Source organism: Lepidochelys kempii, chromosome 12 (genome assembly GCF_965140265.1).
Source record: "Lepidochelys kempii isolate rLepKem1 chromosome 12, rLepKem1.hap2, whole genome shotgun sequence".
Lineage (NCBI taxonomy): Eukaryota > Metazoa > Chordata > Testudines > Cheloniidae > Lepidochelys > Lepidochelys kempii.
Genome location: NC_133267.1, coordinates 3517012 through 3535147, shown reverse-complemented (window position 1 = coordinate 3535147; position 18136 = coordinate 3517012). Strand labels below are relative to the sequence as shown.

General features: G+C 56.4%; 1 protein-coding gene across 8 annotated transcripts in view; it reads right to left on the bottom strand.

Moving 5' to 3' along the window:
* The window catches only part of MTSS2 (MTSS I-BAR domain containing 2), a 91684-nt gene that overhangs the window by 18033 nt on the left and 55515 nt on the right, over positions 1-18136 (bottom strand). For 5 of the 8 annotated variants that reach the window (XM_073307171.1, XM_073307169.1, XM_073307172.1 and 2 more), the window contains exons 4-10: positions 13695-13779; positions 13261-13352; positions 12158-12232; positions 7190-7347; positions 5738-5845; positions 4258-4355; positions 691-901 (exon numbers count right to left, since the gene is read on the bottom strand). In XM_073307171.1, the coding sequence (XP_073163272.1) occupies positions 691-901; positions 4258-4355; positions 5738-5845; positions 7190-7347; positions 12158-12232; positions 13261-13352; positions 13695-13779 (827 nt within the window). The remainder of the gene's footprint in view (positions 1-690; positions 902-4257; positions 4356-5737; positions 5846-7189; positions 7348-12157; positions 12233-13260; positions 13353-13694; positions 13780-18136) is intronic. The other 3 variants (XM_073307175.1, XM_073307177.1, XM_073307170.1) reach the window with 2 other exon arrangements.

Below are 18136 nucleotides of genomic sequence, written 5' to 3'. Positions count from 1 at the left end.
TCTGCCCATGGCTGGGGGATGTTCTGGGGATGGTGCAGAAACCCAGCCGCTCTCTCAGAGCTGGGCTGGCTCTGCAGGTCCAATACCAATGGCTCGGGTCTGTCACTAAGGTAAGCAGGTCAGCCTGGGGCATGCAGGGAATAAGAAGGGGCCACGTTTTCTGATCATAATGCAAGTTCGATTCTGTCTATTTCCCCTCCCAAGGCCCCTGAGATTGTGTGGCAGTGGTTTCCCCCCTAAATCTTACTGCTGGGGCTTCAAAATGGCTTGTTGGGCCAGCTGACAAGAGAGGCGCCGCGGTGAAGAGACCGTGCAGAAATCTGCCCAGTTATCCCATATGGATTCACTGCCATGCTGTGGGAACCGGGTCAATGTGAATTAAAGCCATGTCCCCACCTCATCTGCATTAACCCTCGCTGTGCCCCACAAGGCGGTCGGTGAATGTTGCCCCTCTCTGACAGATGGGGAACCTCAGGCAAATCAGTGGCAGAGGCAGGATTAGAAGCCAGGAATCTCTGGGTCCCTGCGCTCTACCCACTACACCCCGCTGCTTCGCTCAGGAGGCATGAGCACGTGTGATCTGATGTGGATCACTGTGGTGGCGCCTTTCCCTTTCTTTTTAAAGGGGTGTGTAGAATCCAGAGGGCATTCACTCACGTCAGCTCAGCGATCGCCCCATGGCCCCCTTACCTGACTGGTGATGTCAGATGGCATCGGAGAAGGCGGCTTGGAGTACGTGGCATCCTGGGAGATGAAGCCAGAGTCGTGGGAGGAGACGCTGGACAGGCGGGTGTTGGCATTAACCGGCTGCGCCAGGCTGCGGTAGCGATAGGTGGAACCTGGTGAGTATGTTTGGGACCCGCTGGACCAAGCGGTACCACCCTTTGTACTGTTAACACTGCTGCGGGGACGGCGGGGAGGAGGGATGAGAGGGGAGTGGGAAGAGGGAGGAGGGGTGGCAATCAGGAGAGAGATGCATGTTATCAGGGTGAGAGGGGTTACGAGGAGGGCAAAGGAAGGAAAAGACAGTTTCAGACAAAGGTCCGCCACACAGATTTATACACGACAGGACTAGAGTTACAGACCAGGGGGGTGGGAGGGAGGGGGAGGGACGGAAAGGAGGGCGCACTCCTGCATTTCTGTCTCTGGGGCAGGCTCAGTTTCTGCCCCCATGCAGCATGCACCCTCCAGCACACACTCATTCTGTGGGTCCCACCTGTCCCACTGACCCCTCTCTAGCCCTGTCCACCCCGAAGCACATTCCAGGGCAAAGGGGAAGAGCCAGCAGGGGAGGTGCTATGGAAGGCCAGAGGTTCAGTTCAGACGTGCACCCACAATAGTCGGGGAGCTGTTCTTCCCTAGATCCCAGCACCTTCCTGGGGGAGCCTAGATCTGCCCTAGGAATTATTTTGGGGAAGTCCTGTGCACTGTGCTCTAAAGGAGGCCCGACCAGGTGAGCACAAGGGTCACTTCTGGCCTTAGAATCTATGAATGAAAAAGTGGGTCGGTATTGTTACCCCCATGTTTACAGATGGAGAAACTGAGGAAGAGGGACACACCCATGGCCGAAGATGCTCTTAAAGCACACGCAAAGTATCTGTGCAAACTGGCTGGGGTGCTATGGCCCCAGGAGACTTCATCTCCTCTTCAGCAACCGTTGAGCACTCCTTTAGTGTGTGATGGTGCCTGGGACAGCTGGTGCATCTGTGATGTACCCAGCCTGGCTCCATTCCAGTACGTGATTCTAAAGACTTGAGTATTGACCAGCACTGGCCCCAAAAGCTGCAGGATCAGGGATCACCGCTGGCAGGCCCCTCACACACTCGCTCCTCTACATTCTGCAGTGCCACAGGGGAAATCCTGAAGCCGTTTCAGACACATTTTTAAAATGCAGGTTTTCACTGTGTTCAGTATTAAGACGAGTAAGACATTGGGTGTCCAGGAGCCCTAGGCAGGCTGATTGGGAATTCAGTTCTATTTATCGTAGGCTGCACCCATATTTTCATTTTCCCCGTGGCACAGGTGCCCATCTTTAGGTTCCAGGGCCAGACGATGGGGCTGGTTCATACCTGGCAGACCTATCACTTCAGCCTGTCAGCAAACATCTCTGAATGGGTGACTCTCAGGTCATAGAATCATAGAATCATAGAATATCAGGGTTGGAAGGGACCTCAGGAGGTCATCTAGTCCAACCCCTTGCTCAGAAGCAGGACCCATCCCCAATTAAATCATCCCAGCCAGGGCTTTGTCAAGCCTGACCTTAAAAACTTCTAAGGAAGGAGATTCTACCACCTCCCTAGGCAACGCATTCCAGTGTTTCACCACCCTCCTAGTGAAAAAGTTTTTCCTAATATCCAACCTAAACTTCCCCCACTGCAACTTGAGACCATTACTCCTTGTTCTGTCCTCTTCCACCACTGAGAATAGTCTAGAACCATCCTCTCTGGAACTACCTCTCAGGTAGTTGAAAGCAGCTATCAAATCCCCCCTCATTTTTCTCTTCTGCAGACTAAACAAGCCCAGTTCCCTCAGCCTCTCCTCATAAGTCATGTGTTCCAGACCCCTAATCATTTTTGTTGCCCTTCGCTGGACTCTCTCCAATTTATCCATATCCTTCTTGTAGTGTGGGGCCCAAAACTGGACACAGTACTCCAGATGAGGCCTCACCAATGTCGAATAGAGGGGGACAATCACATCCCTCGATCTGCTCGCTATGCCCCTACTTATACATCCCAAAATGCCATTGGCCTTCTTGGCAACAAGGGCACACTGCTGACTCATATCCAGCTTCTTGTCCACTGTCACCCCTAGGTCCTTTTCTGCAGAACTGCTGCCGAGCCATTCGGTCCCTAGTCTGTAGCTGTGCATTGGGTTCTTCCGTCCTAAGTGCAGGACCCTGCACTTATCCTTATTGAACCTCATCAGATTTCTTTTGGCCCAATCCTCCAATTTGTCTAGGTCCCTCTGTACCCTATCCCTGCCCTCCAGCGTATCTACCACTCCTCCCAGTTTAGTATCATCCGCAAATTTGCTGAGAGTGCAATCCACACCATCCTCCAGATCATTTATGAAGATATAGAACAAAACCGGCCCCAGGACCGACCCCTGGGGCACTCCACTTGATACCGGCTGCCAACTAGACATGGAGCCATTGATCACTACCCGTTGAGCCCGACAATCTAGCCAACTTTCTACCCACCTTATAGTGCATTCATCCAGCCCATACTTCTTTAACTTGCTGACAAGAATACTGTGGGAGACCGTGTCAAAAGCTTTGCTAAAGTCAAGATACAATACATCCACCGCTTTCCCTTCATCCACAGAACCAGTAATCTCATCATAGAAGGCGATTAGATTAGTCAGGCATGACCTTCCCTTGGTGAATCCATGCTGACTGTTCCTGATCACTTTCCTCTCATGTAAGTGCTTCAGGATTGATTCTTTGAGGACCTGCTCCATGATTTTTCCGGGGACTGAAGTGAGGCTCACTGGCCTGTAGTTCCCAGGATCCTCCTTCTTCCCTTTTTTTAAAGATTGTTTGACAATCTTTTGAATGTTTTCAAGCTTTTCTTTGCAACCACCAGGGCTAGAAACATATTCATTTTTAAGAAAGCTGAGATTCTGGATCCCAATTTGGTGGCAAAGGGTGAATTCCAGGGAAATTCCTAGCCCACAGAATGGTGGAATACATGGGGCCTGACCTTATACTTCTGATAAAGGCTCCAAGCCTAGGGACTTTTCAGGTGTGTAAGTGAGTCAGGTCCAATCACATACTCCAGGAGGGAGAGAAGAGACAGACAGTTCAATTAACTTTGTAACCATTCTTTGACCCCATGTGTTCCACAAATCCTCCCTCCACCAAGGGCCCTTCATATTAAGTATTACTGAGTATTAAGATTCTCACGTAAGCATCTCCTCTGGGGTTACACAGGCATGGTCTGGGCATGAAAAGCACTGATTGTGAAAAGGAGTTCATCTGATGGAGGATTAAGCCCCATGCCACAGATACTGATCTATGCTAACCCTCAGTGCAATGCTTTAATGATCAATTAGCATCTGATCCACACAGGGTCTTGGCGACATTTCATCATGCATTCTTCTCCCTGTGCCTGAGGACCTGAGCTCAGGCCGGGTATTTGGCGTTATCAGCTGAGCACTCAAGCACTTACACAATGAGGTTGTGAGTATTAAAGCAGAAACTCCTTCACCCCCATCCTGAGTATGTTTGTGAAGTCCCCTACTACAGTCTGTACTTACCTGCACATGCTGGACTTGCGGGAGCCAGAACTGCTGGGGGAGGATGGAGGAGTCTGATAGGACCAGCTGTAGTCAGAGCCTTTCAGGTCTTTGATCACCTGCAGGAGGAAGGAGCCAGGCCATGTTAGCAATGTAGCTTATCAAAGAGCAGGAGAAGGGGTGACTTGCTCACCGTCTGTAAGTACCTCCATGGGGAATAAATATGGAATAGTGGGCTCTTCGTCTAGCAGGAAAAGGACTCACACAATCCAATGGCTGACACAATCCAAACTGAGCCTGGAAATATGGCATTAAAGGTCTCATAGGGAGGGTAATTAGTCACAGGAACAACTTCCCAAGGGTCACGTGGATTCTCCATCACTGGCCACTTGTCGGTCCAGATGGGCTGTTTCTCTCAAAGCTCCACTCTGGGAATGGTTGTGGGGCCGGCCTCTGGTCCCTTCCATGCAGGAGGTCAGGCTAGGTGATTGCAATGGTCCCTTCTCGCCTTGGCATCTCCAAATCGACGAAACTGCTCATTTATAACTAAGTGCTTCCATTCCTCTCCCCTCCCTCTCTCCCTCCCTCCCTCCAGCAAGACTCTCGTGTCACGGAGTCCTTGGGCGATGCTCTGGAACTGCTCCCTACGAAGCCAGGCAGGACTCTGAGGAAGTCTCCTTTCTGGGAGCAGACTGTCTCCAGGGGACACAGCTCACACAACTTCCACCTTCCTGGGTCTGACCTCGGAGCATTCAGCATCCTCTGCCCCTCCGTGCGCTTCCCACAGCGAGTCCGCCCAGGCGGGATCCTGGGGAAGCCAGAGGGTCCTGCACCCCAACTCTGCAGTCAGACGTGACTCTCAGTCAGCCAGTAAAACAGAAGGTTTATTAGATGTCAGGAACACGGTCTAACACAGAGCTTGTAGGTGCAGAGAACAGGACCCCTCAGCTGGGTCCATTTTGGGGGGCAGTGAGCCAGACAACCCCGTCTGCACTTCACTCCAGGCCCCCAGCCAGCCCCAAACTGAAACTCTCTCCAGCCCCCCACCCTGCTCTGGGCTTTGTCCCTTTCCTGGGCCAGGTGGGCACCTGATTCCTTTGTTCTCCAACCCTTTAGCTCTCACCTTGCAGGGGGGAAGGGCTCAGACCATCAGTTGCCAGGAAACGGTATCAGCCATTCTCTGTGTCCAGACCCCTGCACACACCTGCCCTCTAGGGCTCTGCAACGATCATACACCCTTATCCCACAACCTGGATACTTAAGAACTGCCTAGGGGAAACTGAGGCACCCCCACAATATTCAGAGGAAACTTTAAGAACAGTCCCGCTTCGTCACACCTCGATGGACATCTGGGTTAGCGCTGTAGGGGCCAGCTGCTCTCTGCTGCCAGTGGACACATGCTGCTGTCTCTCCTCCCAGAAATATTCCCCCTCCCGAACATTCCCATCCCCCTCTTGCACTCCCTCCCTCCCCCTTCACAACCAGTCCTTGTGCTCCTCACCTGCTCGCTGGCAGGGGGCAGCTTGTGCGGCTCTGCAGTCAGCACCACCAGGTCCTCCATGATGCCCTGCAGGTGAGTGATCTCTCCCAGCATGGTGATCTCGCCAGTCTGAGCGGCAGGAGGAGGAAGCATCAGCAGTTGGTGCCGTGGGAACCAGGGCTTTCCCCTTCCCTTACTGCCCTGCTTGGCTTCCTCCAAGTCAGCAGTGTCTTACGCGGCGTGTGAAACTCGCTCTGCCTGCCAGCCGGCTGGCCCTGACTGTTCTGCCAGCCCCCCAGCAGAACGCCTACAAGACCCTGCCTGAAGCCATGTCAGCATCAGAGGGGTGGGGCAGCCAGAGTAGCTCATCAGCCCGTACTTGGCACAACCCCAGAGAAGTAAAGAGAATCTAGATCCCAGCCCCACTCCGCAAAGCCAAGGGAGGGATGTTGATTTACATCAGTGGAGGATCTGGCTCTGGAAGTGTAACTGGAAGCTGCCACTGCACCATCCCCTGAGTGAAGTGGGACTGGCTAGCCTCCTGGGGAAGAAGCAGGACCATCAAGGGCTGTGATTGGCAAATTCCCAGCCATTCCATGGAGCAACTGTCCTTTCTCCCGCCACCAGAATCTCCCTGGCAGCACAGCTCCAGGAGATCCGCAACCTGGTTCCCTGTGACCTTCACCTCGGGGAGGTGCTAATGTCAATCCCTCCAGCATTCACCTCCTTGGAATTTCACCTCAGAGCCCTGCAGCTGGGGACAGAGTTCTATCCATCAATCACCATACATCCAAGGCAGCCAGAAGGTACTGTCTGTTCTAATCCATGACATGGGACAAGGAAACTGATCGGTATCAGCCACTGCAATGAGCTGCTCCTGGGACTCTGAGAAAGGCCGCTGGAAGGGGCCAGGACATGGACTAACTTCCCTGCTCTTGGGAAACATCTCCTAGCATCTTTAATGCCCCCCACCCCGTCCCAATTTTTCACACATGCTAGCTGGTCACCCTGACCGTAGCGCTCACCTCCCAACTGTCCCAGCTTTCACGGGACTCTCCCACTTTGACCCCCAAAGACCCTGTCCTGGTTGAAAGCAGTTTTTCCTGAGACCCCCATCTGAGGGGCACCCCTAAACTGAGCGGTGAAGAGGGTCTGGCTTGGCTGCCTCTCTGTCTCCCTCTACGGAGGGCAGGACGAGCCAAACCTGAGTGGCACCACGTCCTGTTGGGAGGGATACCTTAGAGACACAGAAGCCTGCCTCCTCGAATCTCTAGGATGAGACTGCAGGTTCCTCCATGCTTGTGAGAGGGTTTGTTGCTGGGGAGATGGTTGGAGGCAGTGGGGAAGTGGCTGTTGGGAGATCCAGAGCAGGAGCTGGTTGGCTTCTGGCTTGCTTGGCTGGTGGGTTTGAAAATCAGCCTGCTGGGCTCTAACACACCTCTCCTCAGAAGGGCCTGGGGCAGCAGCACTTACCACCACTGGCTGCAAGAAGGTGATGAAAGTGCAGAAGCGGCCCCTCTCCTCAATGAGGGCCTTGCGGACAGCCTGCTTCTCAGTCTCTTCCAGAAGGAGGTACATGTCATTGACGTCTTGGAGAGCACTGTCCAGCTGGGGCTGTAGGTCCCCCTTCCCTGAAAGGAGACAAGGACACAGAGACATCATCCACTCTCCACTCACCGGTCCCGAACCTGCTGCCTTCCAGAGATCTTCCCTCTTCCATGCTCTGCTGCTGTGAAACTGAGGCAGGCAGTGGGGGATGTCAGTCCTTGGACAAGACACTGCAGAATTTCACATGAGCAGCCACCAGCACAGCATCTCACAGAGCGTTTAGGACTGCTGCTACCGAACCGTGGACAACTACAGCCTACGAACTGCAGCACGAGCTCCCCTGCTGCAATCCCAGGCCATAGGCTCTAAACCGCTGAACACCCAATGCCAGGTCACTTGTGGGAAAGTAATGTAACTCCAACAAGCCTCCTGCCAGCATGTCAAGGGCTCTCCTGAGACATAGGGTGCTGTAAGAATCTCCCTCTGCTGGGATGCTCTGAGCTCACTGAGGGATGCACGTCGGTCCACGTAAGGGGGAATCAACACAGAAAAAAGCCAGTGGCTGGCTTTGCTCAGGATCTCCACGCGGCAATACAGCCCTGGAGTTCTTCCCGAGGCCTGTGGAGGAGGCCTTCTGCCCAAACCACGAGGACAGGGAAGCAAGGCTGAGGATTAGCTCCTGGGCTAATCATCCACCATGACAGACACAATGGGCCATGTGTCATCTGGCCGGTCAGTGGAGCTGCCCCAGGGAAGGACATGGCTCAGCCTCTTCCTAGCGACAGTGCTATAAAAGAACTGCAGGACACGGAAAGGTGCTCTCTCCATCTGCTGGGTTCAGAGATCTCCAGTCTCCGTTGACCCGTCCACTAGCTTCTTTCTGTTGCGGGCTCCACAGCTGAGGCACCAGCTGACTAGTATCCCAGCTGCAGCGTGACCCCAGCCTTGCCTTCACCAGCTCAGCGCTCTGAACCTCTCTCTGCGTGGGCCCCGGCAGGGGTCGGTCGAACTGATCCCGAGGCTGGGTCATGTGGCAGAAAGCCCCATCCTCTCCTGGGTGGTCTGACCCCCACTTCAGGCTCCAGCCCTACCCAACCAACCCAGGGGTTTTGCTTCAGGATGGCAGGTGCAGAGCCCTGCTTTGTCCAGCTGGACAGAGCAACCGGACCAGTGTCATAACCCGCACACTGGCTCTGCAAATGGATCAACTACCCTCCTCCTCCCTGTCCCACCCCCGCCTCCCCAGTCCATGTCCGTTTCACACTCACCTTGCAGAAGTTTCCCTTGCTGGATCCACCCCGCCCCATCCCCCTCAACATCACATTTAACAACATGGGTCTAAATTCATCCTTGGGGCAGCCCCACCGAAGCCCTGGAGTTGCACCAGGGAGGAATTTGCTCCTCTTGTGGCTGGAGGAAGGCACAAGCCAGCAGAATACGGAGAGCTGAGAGGTTTGGGTGAATCGGTTCGTCCAATGGAGGCAGAATGTGACCCATGCAGTGGGCGCAGGAGTGCCCAGGTGTTAGTCCAGGGTGGGAAGATGAAACACACATGCACAGACAGAGCAAGCAAAGCAAAGAGGAGCCGAGGAATGAGCGCTTTAGGTTGGCGGGGCCCCCAACTGCCCTGCTCAGGGGCCACAGAGCCACCTGCATGAAACAGAGCAGATGGCATCTGCCCCAGCTTCACTCTGGAGATGACCAATCCCAGCATGCAGCGCTCGAAGTGCTTGATTCAAGCACACCAGGCTGACCACTGGATGTGGGTGGGTTCCCCCAGCGTTGGGGACATGAGGACATGAACTCCATGGAGTCCCAACAAAGCCCCCCCTCCCTACCCAGTGATCCCCATGCACAGAAGGTAAAGCCGGATGACTGAGAGGCTCGGGAGGTGGAAAGACCAGGGGAACGGAGGAGAAAGATGGCGACACGAGGAGTTCCCCAGATGAAACAGTGCCAGAGAGGGCCTGCCTTGGCACAGGAGAGACAAGTCTGAATCAGCCCCTGGCCAAGTCCGTGGCAGTCTGGAATCTGGACCTGGATCCCAGTCTGAATTTCCCATCTGGCCAGCCCCCATTCCCAGAGCCAAGCCCCCAGGGTGAGCAAATCCAGATTGGAAGATGTGCGGCGTGGACCCGACCCACTTCCCAGGAACGTGGACACAATGGCCGGAGTGAAGAGCCAGTCCGGGCTGTTGTAGTGGGGATCCCCAGAACAGGCCCCTGGCTGGGAGGGTTAGGCGTTATCTGATAAAACAACGGTTTAGAGACATCCTGTTTTTCCAGGCCAGTGGGAGGGACTCACAAGCCCGTCTGGCTGGTACAAGCAATACAGGTCAGGTGTCACTGGAAGGATTACTCGTGGGAAAACTCCTGCCTCCTTGACATCAAAAGCCCAGCGAGGGTGGGAAGAGGCTGCAATCAGAGACCCTGCTAGTGGCAGCAGGCACCAGGGAGAGAGCCAGATGAGAGCTGGAGTGCAGGACAAGGGGAAATAGCTTCCCCCAGGCCCAACTGGGGCTGGAAATCCATGTTGCTCTCCAGGAGGGAGCCGGGCCTCCGGCAGGGAGATCTCAGCATTCACCACATGGCTTACAGCATGCAAACCCTGGAGGAACAGGGCAGAGAGAGAGAGAGAGAGAGAGAGGAGGAGAAAGCCAGGGCGGGAGGGCTTGAAATGAAACCCAGGCTTGCTGGGTGTAGATGGGGGCTCTGACCCCCTAGAGGGGCTGCCATGTCCTCCACGTTTCCAATGCGCCACAGGGAGGTTAGGCCTGATCACCTGGCAGAGGGACGTACGCGTGGATGGGGCTGTAGGCAGCACAGGGGGCAGGACTCCAGAGGCTGGGGCATGAGGGGGACCTCACTATCTGTGGGTGTTGTTCCTTGCCTGCACACGAGCAGGGCACTCCCTCCTCACAGCCTTTGGGGGTGGCGCGGCTGGATGTGGAGATAGGGATTCCCCAAGACCCCCCAGCTCTTCCCTGGAACCCAATCACAGCACCATTGCAGCAGACAGCCCATGGGAGGCAGAAGGAGCTCAGCACGGCGGAGGTGCCACACATAGGAAGGGGCCAACCCACAGCCCGGGAACCAGAGCTGAATGCCTGGGCCACCCCTGGACCGGGTTCTGGAGCGAGCGCACGGCACGTGTCAAAGCAGCCTGCTGTGCCTTGCTACAGACACCCATAGATGGAGGCCCCACTGGGGCGAAGCTAGCCTGGCCTGGAGCTCCATGCCCACCCCACAGAGAGGGGGCACCGGCCCAGAGAGGCAGGCAGGGAAGGCCTGGGATGGTCCCTTGCCGGGTGTGGCAGCCGCTCGGGCCAGGGCAGTCTGACTCGGGTTCGTTTCATTTCGAGCTCAGCCAGAGGGGAGACAGAGATAAATGAAGCACAGGTCACAGGGGAGGGCTGTGGGGAGCGGGATGGGGCTGGCTCGACAGCATTGACTTACCAAGTAGCTCTACAGGAAGGATGTGGAAGGGAGGAAAGAGGAGAGAGAGAGACAGAGAGAGAGTGTGTGAAAGACAGGCTGATGTATGGACCCTCCGCCCCCCTCTCCTCCCTGCCCCTCCCGACAGCAGGTCAGTCACCCTCTTCCCCAGGCCCTGACTCACCCTGGGGGCTGCTCCCAGACACGGCTCAGACACGTGTGGGCCCCCTGCACGCCCCCATCCTACCCTGCGGGAGGGGGTTAACTCCTTGTGTATTGGGTTGGAGCGAGGAACTGAAGGGAGCTGGGGGGAGTGGCTGGACTGTGGGATCTGGGGATAAGAGAAACCAGACAAAGGGAGGGTTCCCTGCAGGGAGCGAATTGGGCCATCTTTCCCTGCAGGGAGCCTCTGGAAAGAGCATTTTAAGGGCTCTGTTTGTTCTCATCATTGAAGTAGCACCACAGAGCCTGCCTACCCCCGAGCTGCTACTGAGCCCTGTGCTGAGCAATGCTCTGTCAAGCCCAGCAAAATTCTTCGGACAACATCCTCATGCAGCGCCCTGCGAGTGCCCGGCTGGGACTCCCCAGTGCCGGAGCCGCCTTCACTCCCTGCCCTTTCCGGCCCTCCTGGAACCCCCCCAGCACGGATTAGGCACAAGAACAGCATCCTATTTCCTTTTCAGCTGCTCCCCAGTGCCATCTCCAGAGCAGGGTTCCTCTGATGGGGTCCAGGGGCAGAGATTGTTCTGGGGTCACAGCCACAGGGCGCGGTGAATGCAGCAGGCTTGTTCACCCACTGAAGCTTGTCGCTGAGCCCCACAAACCCCCCAAGGTGGATCCCCGTTGTCAGCATCAAAGCCACCTTCCCAACACCTAGAGGTGAAGAACTAGGCTGCTCTGCTACCCTCTGCCCCAGCATGGCTAATGGCGACAGCATTTGTTAGTTAAACCTCCCCACTGCTCTGTGAGCTACAACAGAATGCAGCCAACTCTGGGGTGGAGCAGAATGGCTGCTTCACAGCACACATACCGTAACCCTTGGGGCAGGAGGGGGAAGAGTTCAAGCTGCAGAGGGAACAGAGGGAGGCAGGTGTCAGAGTCTGAGCTGGAACATGGTTAGCAGGACGAGGAGCTCGCTTGTACGCTCAACCCCGAGCCAGGATGCCCAGGTGGCACTGGGGTCTCTGTCCTGCCTTGGAGGAGAGACCGTGAAGTGGGGCCCCGACTACTTCCCCCCTATCAGAGTCCCCGGCCTCAGGGAAGGTCTCAAGTCGAAGGCAGCACAGTGATCTTTAGAGCCAAGGGGCACCAGGGCCTCTCCAGCCACGCCTGACCCAGCCCAGCCTTGCTTGGGTGTGAAAGCAAGTGAGACCCCCCACAAGGGGGCAGGCCTATAGCTCATGGAGGGGCAGGCTGCCCTCCCTGGCATGGGCACTGCAGGGCCAGGCAGGGCTCTTACCTTTGCGGGCCTTCTTCTGCAGCTTCAGCGTGTCAGAGGATTTCTTCTTTATCTCATGGCGGGCTCGCTTGTACTCTGAGGACATGGAACAGACCATGAGACGTGTCATGGCCTCCAGGAGGGGACACCAGCCCCCTCCACCCAGCTGGCGCACGATTCCTCCTACCCTGACCCAGGACGCTCCCCGTAACCCGCCTCTCCCAGGCGTACGTGGTCCCCCCTCACCCTGTTGCTATACGGTCCCCACCTCGAGCCCCTCCCCCCGTTATGGCATAGTCCCCCCCATGCCCCTCTCCTCCCAGAGTCCAGTCTGTCTCCCCTCCCACGGCCGGCCTTGCGCAGGGAGGCACTATGCTCACTGGAGGGTATGACATGTTGCCCCCCGGCCCCCACCTCCATGAGCACAGGACATTCCCCCCCACTTGTTACTGCAGCTTCCTCCCCTCACCCGTCCCCCTCAGATACACAGTGAGCCCCTCCCTCGGGATGGCATGCTCCTCCCCCGGGTACTGGCATTAGAGATGTAAATACTGTTTAAAAAGTTAACCGTTTAAACGATTAAAAATAGGTCCTTTAAATGGCTAACTGATTAAATGGCTGGGGCCAATCCTGGCAGCCGGTGGAGCTGGAGCTGATCTCCCCAGGCCAGCGCGGCTGAGGGTCTTCCAGCATGGGGCAGCTTGGCACAGCTGGGCCCGCCCCGGGTGGCGCACGGCTGCTGGGGTTGGCGGGCTGGCCAGCTGGCCAGCCCAGGGTTAACGATTAAGGTGGGTTAACCGGTAAGACGAATTCTTACCAGTTAACTGGTTAACCTTTTACATCCCTAACAGGCATCCCCCGTTTCCTGCTCAGGGCTATCCTGCCCCTCCGCTCTCTCAGGTACTGCGTGTTCTCCCTCATCTCCTAGGGACAGGGTCCCCTGGTGGATATGGCACCCCCAGCCCGGCACTGTGCACCCCCCCAGTGGATACGGTGTGTCCCCGCTCCCTGCCCCGGGCACAGTGCATCCCCCGCTGTTGACATGGCATGCCCCCTTTCCCCCTGGGAACAGTGCATTTCCCCTGAGAATAGCAAATCCCCCCTGCCTGTCACCTGGGCTTTACCTTTTGCATGGTCCTTATCCAGTTGGTTGGCCGTTTTCTTCCAATCCTCAATCCTGTCCTGCAGGGGGTTGACGAGACTCTCCATCAGGGCACTGCACCAAGGAGAGGCCAGAGGGAGCCCGGTTAAAGAGGCCGGTGGGAATGAGGTGGCTAAAATACCTTTGCAGACCCGGGCGTTGGCCTTGCAGTACTGAGCAGGGCAACCCCTAAATACGTTTATAGATGTGGGCTAAGTCACCTCAGAAATGCAGCGCTCCCAGCTGCACCCAAGGACTGCACTGGGGGCTCAGCACCTCCCTGGATCTGGTCCTGGGAGGGACAAAGCTGTGTGGGTGCCTGGCACAGTGTGAAGAAACTGATTGCCACTTCCTTCATCCTTAGGGCGGGGAGGCTGAGGCTGGCAAACTCGTGTCACTGGTGTCCATCAGACTTACTTGGTGAACTGCCTCAGCTTGGCCTCGATGCTGCGGTGCCGCATGCACATCCGGGTCAGTGCCGAGCCGATGTCTCTTGTGGCCCCTGCGGGGAGAGAAAAGCTTTGTCACTGGAAGGTGCCACCATCTGAGCATCTTCACTGAACCACAGCGCAGCCCCTTGAACCTGGGCACCAGCCTGGCAGCACGGCTGCAAGCCGTGGGGCAGAACACGCACCTGAGCCAGGCGCCCGGGGGACAGTGCTGCAGCCCACTGCTGTTGGGACATCGGAGTCCAGGGCAGGATTTCCACGTGGCTGCCCCAAGTGAGGCATGACCAAGGCCGAGCGCACTGGAGTCTGATGGGAATCAAGGTGGGGGGATATAAGTACCAGAGCTGGATTATCCTTTCCCGCTGGAAGGGACTCGGTGCAGGCACTTCCCCTCAGCCCCGACCTGGATTGCGCTGTCCAGCTGCAGAGCTCTCTGGGTGCAGCCCCGCTTTGCTGAATCATAAAAAAGCAGCAGGGAGGCTCTGGCTTTGGGGGTTTTGCAGTGACTAAGGCCGTGGGCTGGGCTGGGAGCACCCTGGCACTTGAGTCCAGAGCCCATCCCATTCTCACGGTAGCCTTCGCTGGCAATGCCCCTGAAATCTGTCACAAAGGGCCTGGCATTCAGGGGGCACCGGAGGAGGATCAGGCCAGATGGGCAGTCTCACCTGTTAAGCATTCATTGCGCCCTACTGTAAGCCAGTCAGTGCAAATCCTCTCACGTAACCACGTCTGGAGCCAAACCCCTGACTGAGGTAGGAGGTCTCCAGAGCCTCAAGACCCTTGGCGAGCTCAGGGCTGAGCCCATCAGGGGCACTGGTGTCATGGGGATGGATGGCCTTCCACCAGGGATGGATTTGGCCCAGGGAGGCTACCTTAGGGGCCAAGACAGAAGCGCCTTACTTTCACCTGCTTTATCCCAGCCTGCCTCACCAGAGAGCCCTGTCCATGGCCACCAGGGGACAGCCCAGGCCCGGAGATGGCTGGCAGCCCCCCCAAGCATCCAGCATCCCCAGCTCCAGGCAGAGAGCTCGGGAGAGACCGTGAGAACAGGAGAGGGGAGACCAAAGTGCCTCACAGGTTGACTGGCAGAGACTTCTGGGGGAAGCGGAGGCTGCTTGGGAAGGAGCTGGGACGGGGCAATGGGATCCCAGGCTGCTCTCCATCCCACTGCGGCAACCAGGGGTGTGCGGGGAGAAGCTCCCCTGCTCAGCCTCAGGGACGGAGCAGGTACCAGGGGCTCCCACTTCTCCTTGTGCACCCCGATGGGAGAGCTGAAGTGCCCCAGCAATCGGGGGTTAAACGCCTGCTTGATTCCCCATCCCCAAGTCTCTCTGGCCCACCCTGTGCTCAGCAGGGGGGAGGGGCCAATCCCATTCACACCCAGGGCACTGCTGGGGTCTGACACAGGCTTTAGAGACCCTCACAGGCTGAGCCCATGAACTGGGAAGCAGGTTCCCGCCAGCAGCCAAGTCCCTCCTCAGCTGCTCTGTGCTCCTGAGCCTCAGGCCTGCTCCGAAGTCCAGCTGTACAGGGGAAAGGCCCATCTCCCTTCCCAGATCAGGAGAACCCCCTCCCGCTACACTGACCCACTGAGGCCTCCGCCCACCAGGGAATCAGCGTCTCCCCCTTGAACTCCCTCTTCTGGCCAGCGCCTAACTGTCCCCAGCCAGACTCTGCCTCCTGGTGGCCTTTGCGCCCTGCCTCAGCACAGGGGAATGGACTAGCTGCCCTCTCAGGTCCCTTCCAGCCTGACATTTCTATGATTCTGGCATCAATCCCAAGCCACCAGGGATTTCTCAGCCACTGTTGTGCTTCACCCCACATCTACCCAGGCCTTTCCAGCAGACCAAACTCGGATACTCATGCTCCAAACAGCCCCCTTCCTGCTCCTGGAAAAGCACCGTCAGGTAGGAGCAGTATCAGGCCTACGGCCGACCAGTCTCCAGTACAGGACAGTGTCACCCATTGTAGCACATTGTCTTTTCTAAACAAAACCTCCCACCAGGGCATGTTCATCCCAAAGCACACCATGCGCTGCTCCTTCCTTAGCTGGAGAACCCCCCATCTTAGTTTGCCATCCCCCGCTGGCCTGCATCTAACTAGACTGCGGGCTTGTGTGTAAAGCACCCCTGGCACTCCGTAAATAACCATTCTGCCAGCCCCAGACACTCCCGGCTTCTGCTTCCCATTGCCCGAGCCACCAATCCTGTCCCAGTTAATGCCTCTGAAATAACCCGCTGCCTGCGAGCCAAGGCCAGCTGGGGTTATGGGCCATTCAACCTGGCCCTTTTACCTTGGGAATGTCCCCACAACATGTGCTCAGGGCCAGAGATATATCCCACAGTATTTTTGCCAGCAAGTTAAAGAAGTATAGGCTGGATGAATGGACTATAAGGTGGACAGAAAGCTGGCTAGATCGCCGGGCTCAACGGGTAGTGATCAATGGCTCCATAGAATAACAGGGTTGGAAGGGACCTCAGGAGGTCATCTAGTCCAACCCCTTGCTCAAAGCAGGACCAAATCCCCAACTAAATCAATCCTCCATGTCTAGTTGGCAGCCAGTATCAAGCAGAGTGCCCCAAGGGTTGGTCCTGGGGCCGGTTTTATTCAATATCTTCATTAATGATCTGGAGGATGGTGTGGATTGCACCCTCAGCAAGTTTGCAGATGACACTAAACTGGGAGGAGTGGTAGATACGCAGGAGGGTAGGGATAGGATATAGAAGGACCTAAACAAATTAAAGGATTGGGCCAAAAGAAATCTGATGAGATTCAACAAGGACAAGTGCAGAGTCCTGCACTTAAGACGGAAGAATCCCATGCACCGCTACAGACTAGGGACCGAGTGGCTCGGCAGCAGTTCTGCAGAAAAGGACCTGGGGGTTACAGTGGAGGAGAAGCTGGATAGGAGTCAACAGTGTGCCCTTGTTGCCAAGAAGGCTAACGGCATTTTGGGCTGTATAAGTAGGGGCATTGCCAACAGATCCAGGGATGTGATCATTCCCCTCTATTTGGTATTGGTGAGGCCTCATCTGGAGTACTGTGTCCAGATTTGGGCCTCACAGTACAAGAAGGATGAGGAAAAATTGAGAAGAGTCCAGCGGAGGGCAACAAAAATGATTAGGGGACTGGAACACATGATTTATGAGGAGAGGCTGAGGGAACTGGGATTATTTAGTCCGCAGAAGAGAAGAGTGAGGGGGGATTTGATAGCTGCTTTCAACTACCTGAAAGGGGGATTCCAAAGAGGATGGATCTAGACTGTTCTCAGTGGTAGCTGATGACAGAACAAGGAGTAATGGTCTCAGTGGGGGAGGTTTAGGTTGGATATTAGGAAAAACTTTTTCACTAGGAGGATGGAGAAGCACTGGAATGGGTTACCTAGGGCGGTGGTGGAATTTCCTTCCTTATAGCCCTGGCTGTGATGATTTAGTTGGGGATTGGTCCTGCTTTGAGCAGGGGGTTGGACTAGATGACCTCCTGAGATCCCTTCCAGCCCTGATATTCTATGATCCCTGACATTCTGCCGTGGGGAGAGGTGTATGTGGCGGGGATAGGCGAGAGTCACACAAAGAACTCATCCCACAGCTGCAGCGGGAGGTTAAACAACGAGTTGCAATACATAGATCTAGCAAAGGATCAGGTAGGCCTCAGAGAGGCAGAGAGAAGCACAGGAGAGAAACGTAGCTGCTTAGATCAGTGGGGGGAGAGACAGTTTGGAGTGTGGGCCTTTCCTTGCTATGGGACAGCTAGGGCGTGGGTCCCCCTAGGCCTGCAAAGGGCCAATGTCTTGTGTGTGGCATCTCTAGGAGTGGGGTGGGGTGGGCAGCATGGATCCTCCTGCTCTTCCCCATCCTCGATCAATTCAGCAGCAGGCATAAGGTTGCCAACTTTCTAATCACGCAAAACCGAAAACCCTAACCCTACCCCTTCCCCGAGTCCCTGCCCCTGTCCCGCCCCTGCTCACTACATTTCTCCCTCCCTCGGTGGCTCACTCTCCCCCCCGACTCACTTTAACTGGGTTGGGGCAGGGGCTTGGGGTGAGGGAGGGGGTAAAGGCTCTGGCTGGGGGTGTGGGCTCTGGGGTGGGGCTGAGGATGAGGGGTTTGGGGTGTAGAAGAGGGCTCCAGGCTGGGGGTGGGGCCTAGGGATCTGGAATGTGGGAGGGGGCTGCGGGTTAAGGCAGGGGGTTGGGGTGTGGGAGGGAGTACAGGCTCTGGGCTGTGGGTGCGGGATGAGGGGTTTAGGGTGCAGGAACGGGCTCCAGGCTGGGGCCGAGAGATTCGACACATGGGAGGGGGCTGCGGGTTGAGGCAGGGAGTTGGAGTGTGTGAGGGGGCTCTGGGCTGGGGCAGGGGGTTTGGAGTGCAGGGGGTGAGGGCTCTGGGGTGGGGCCGGGGATGAGGGGTT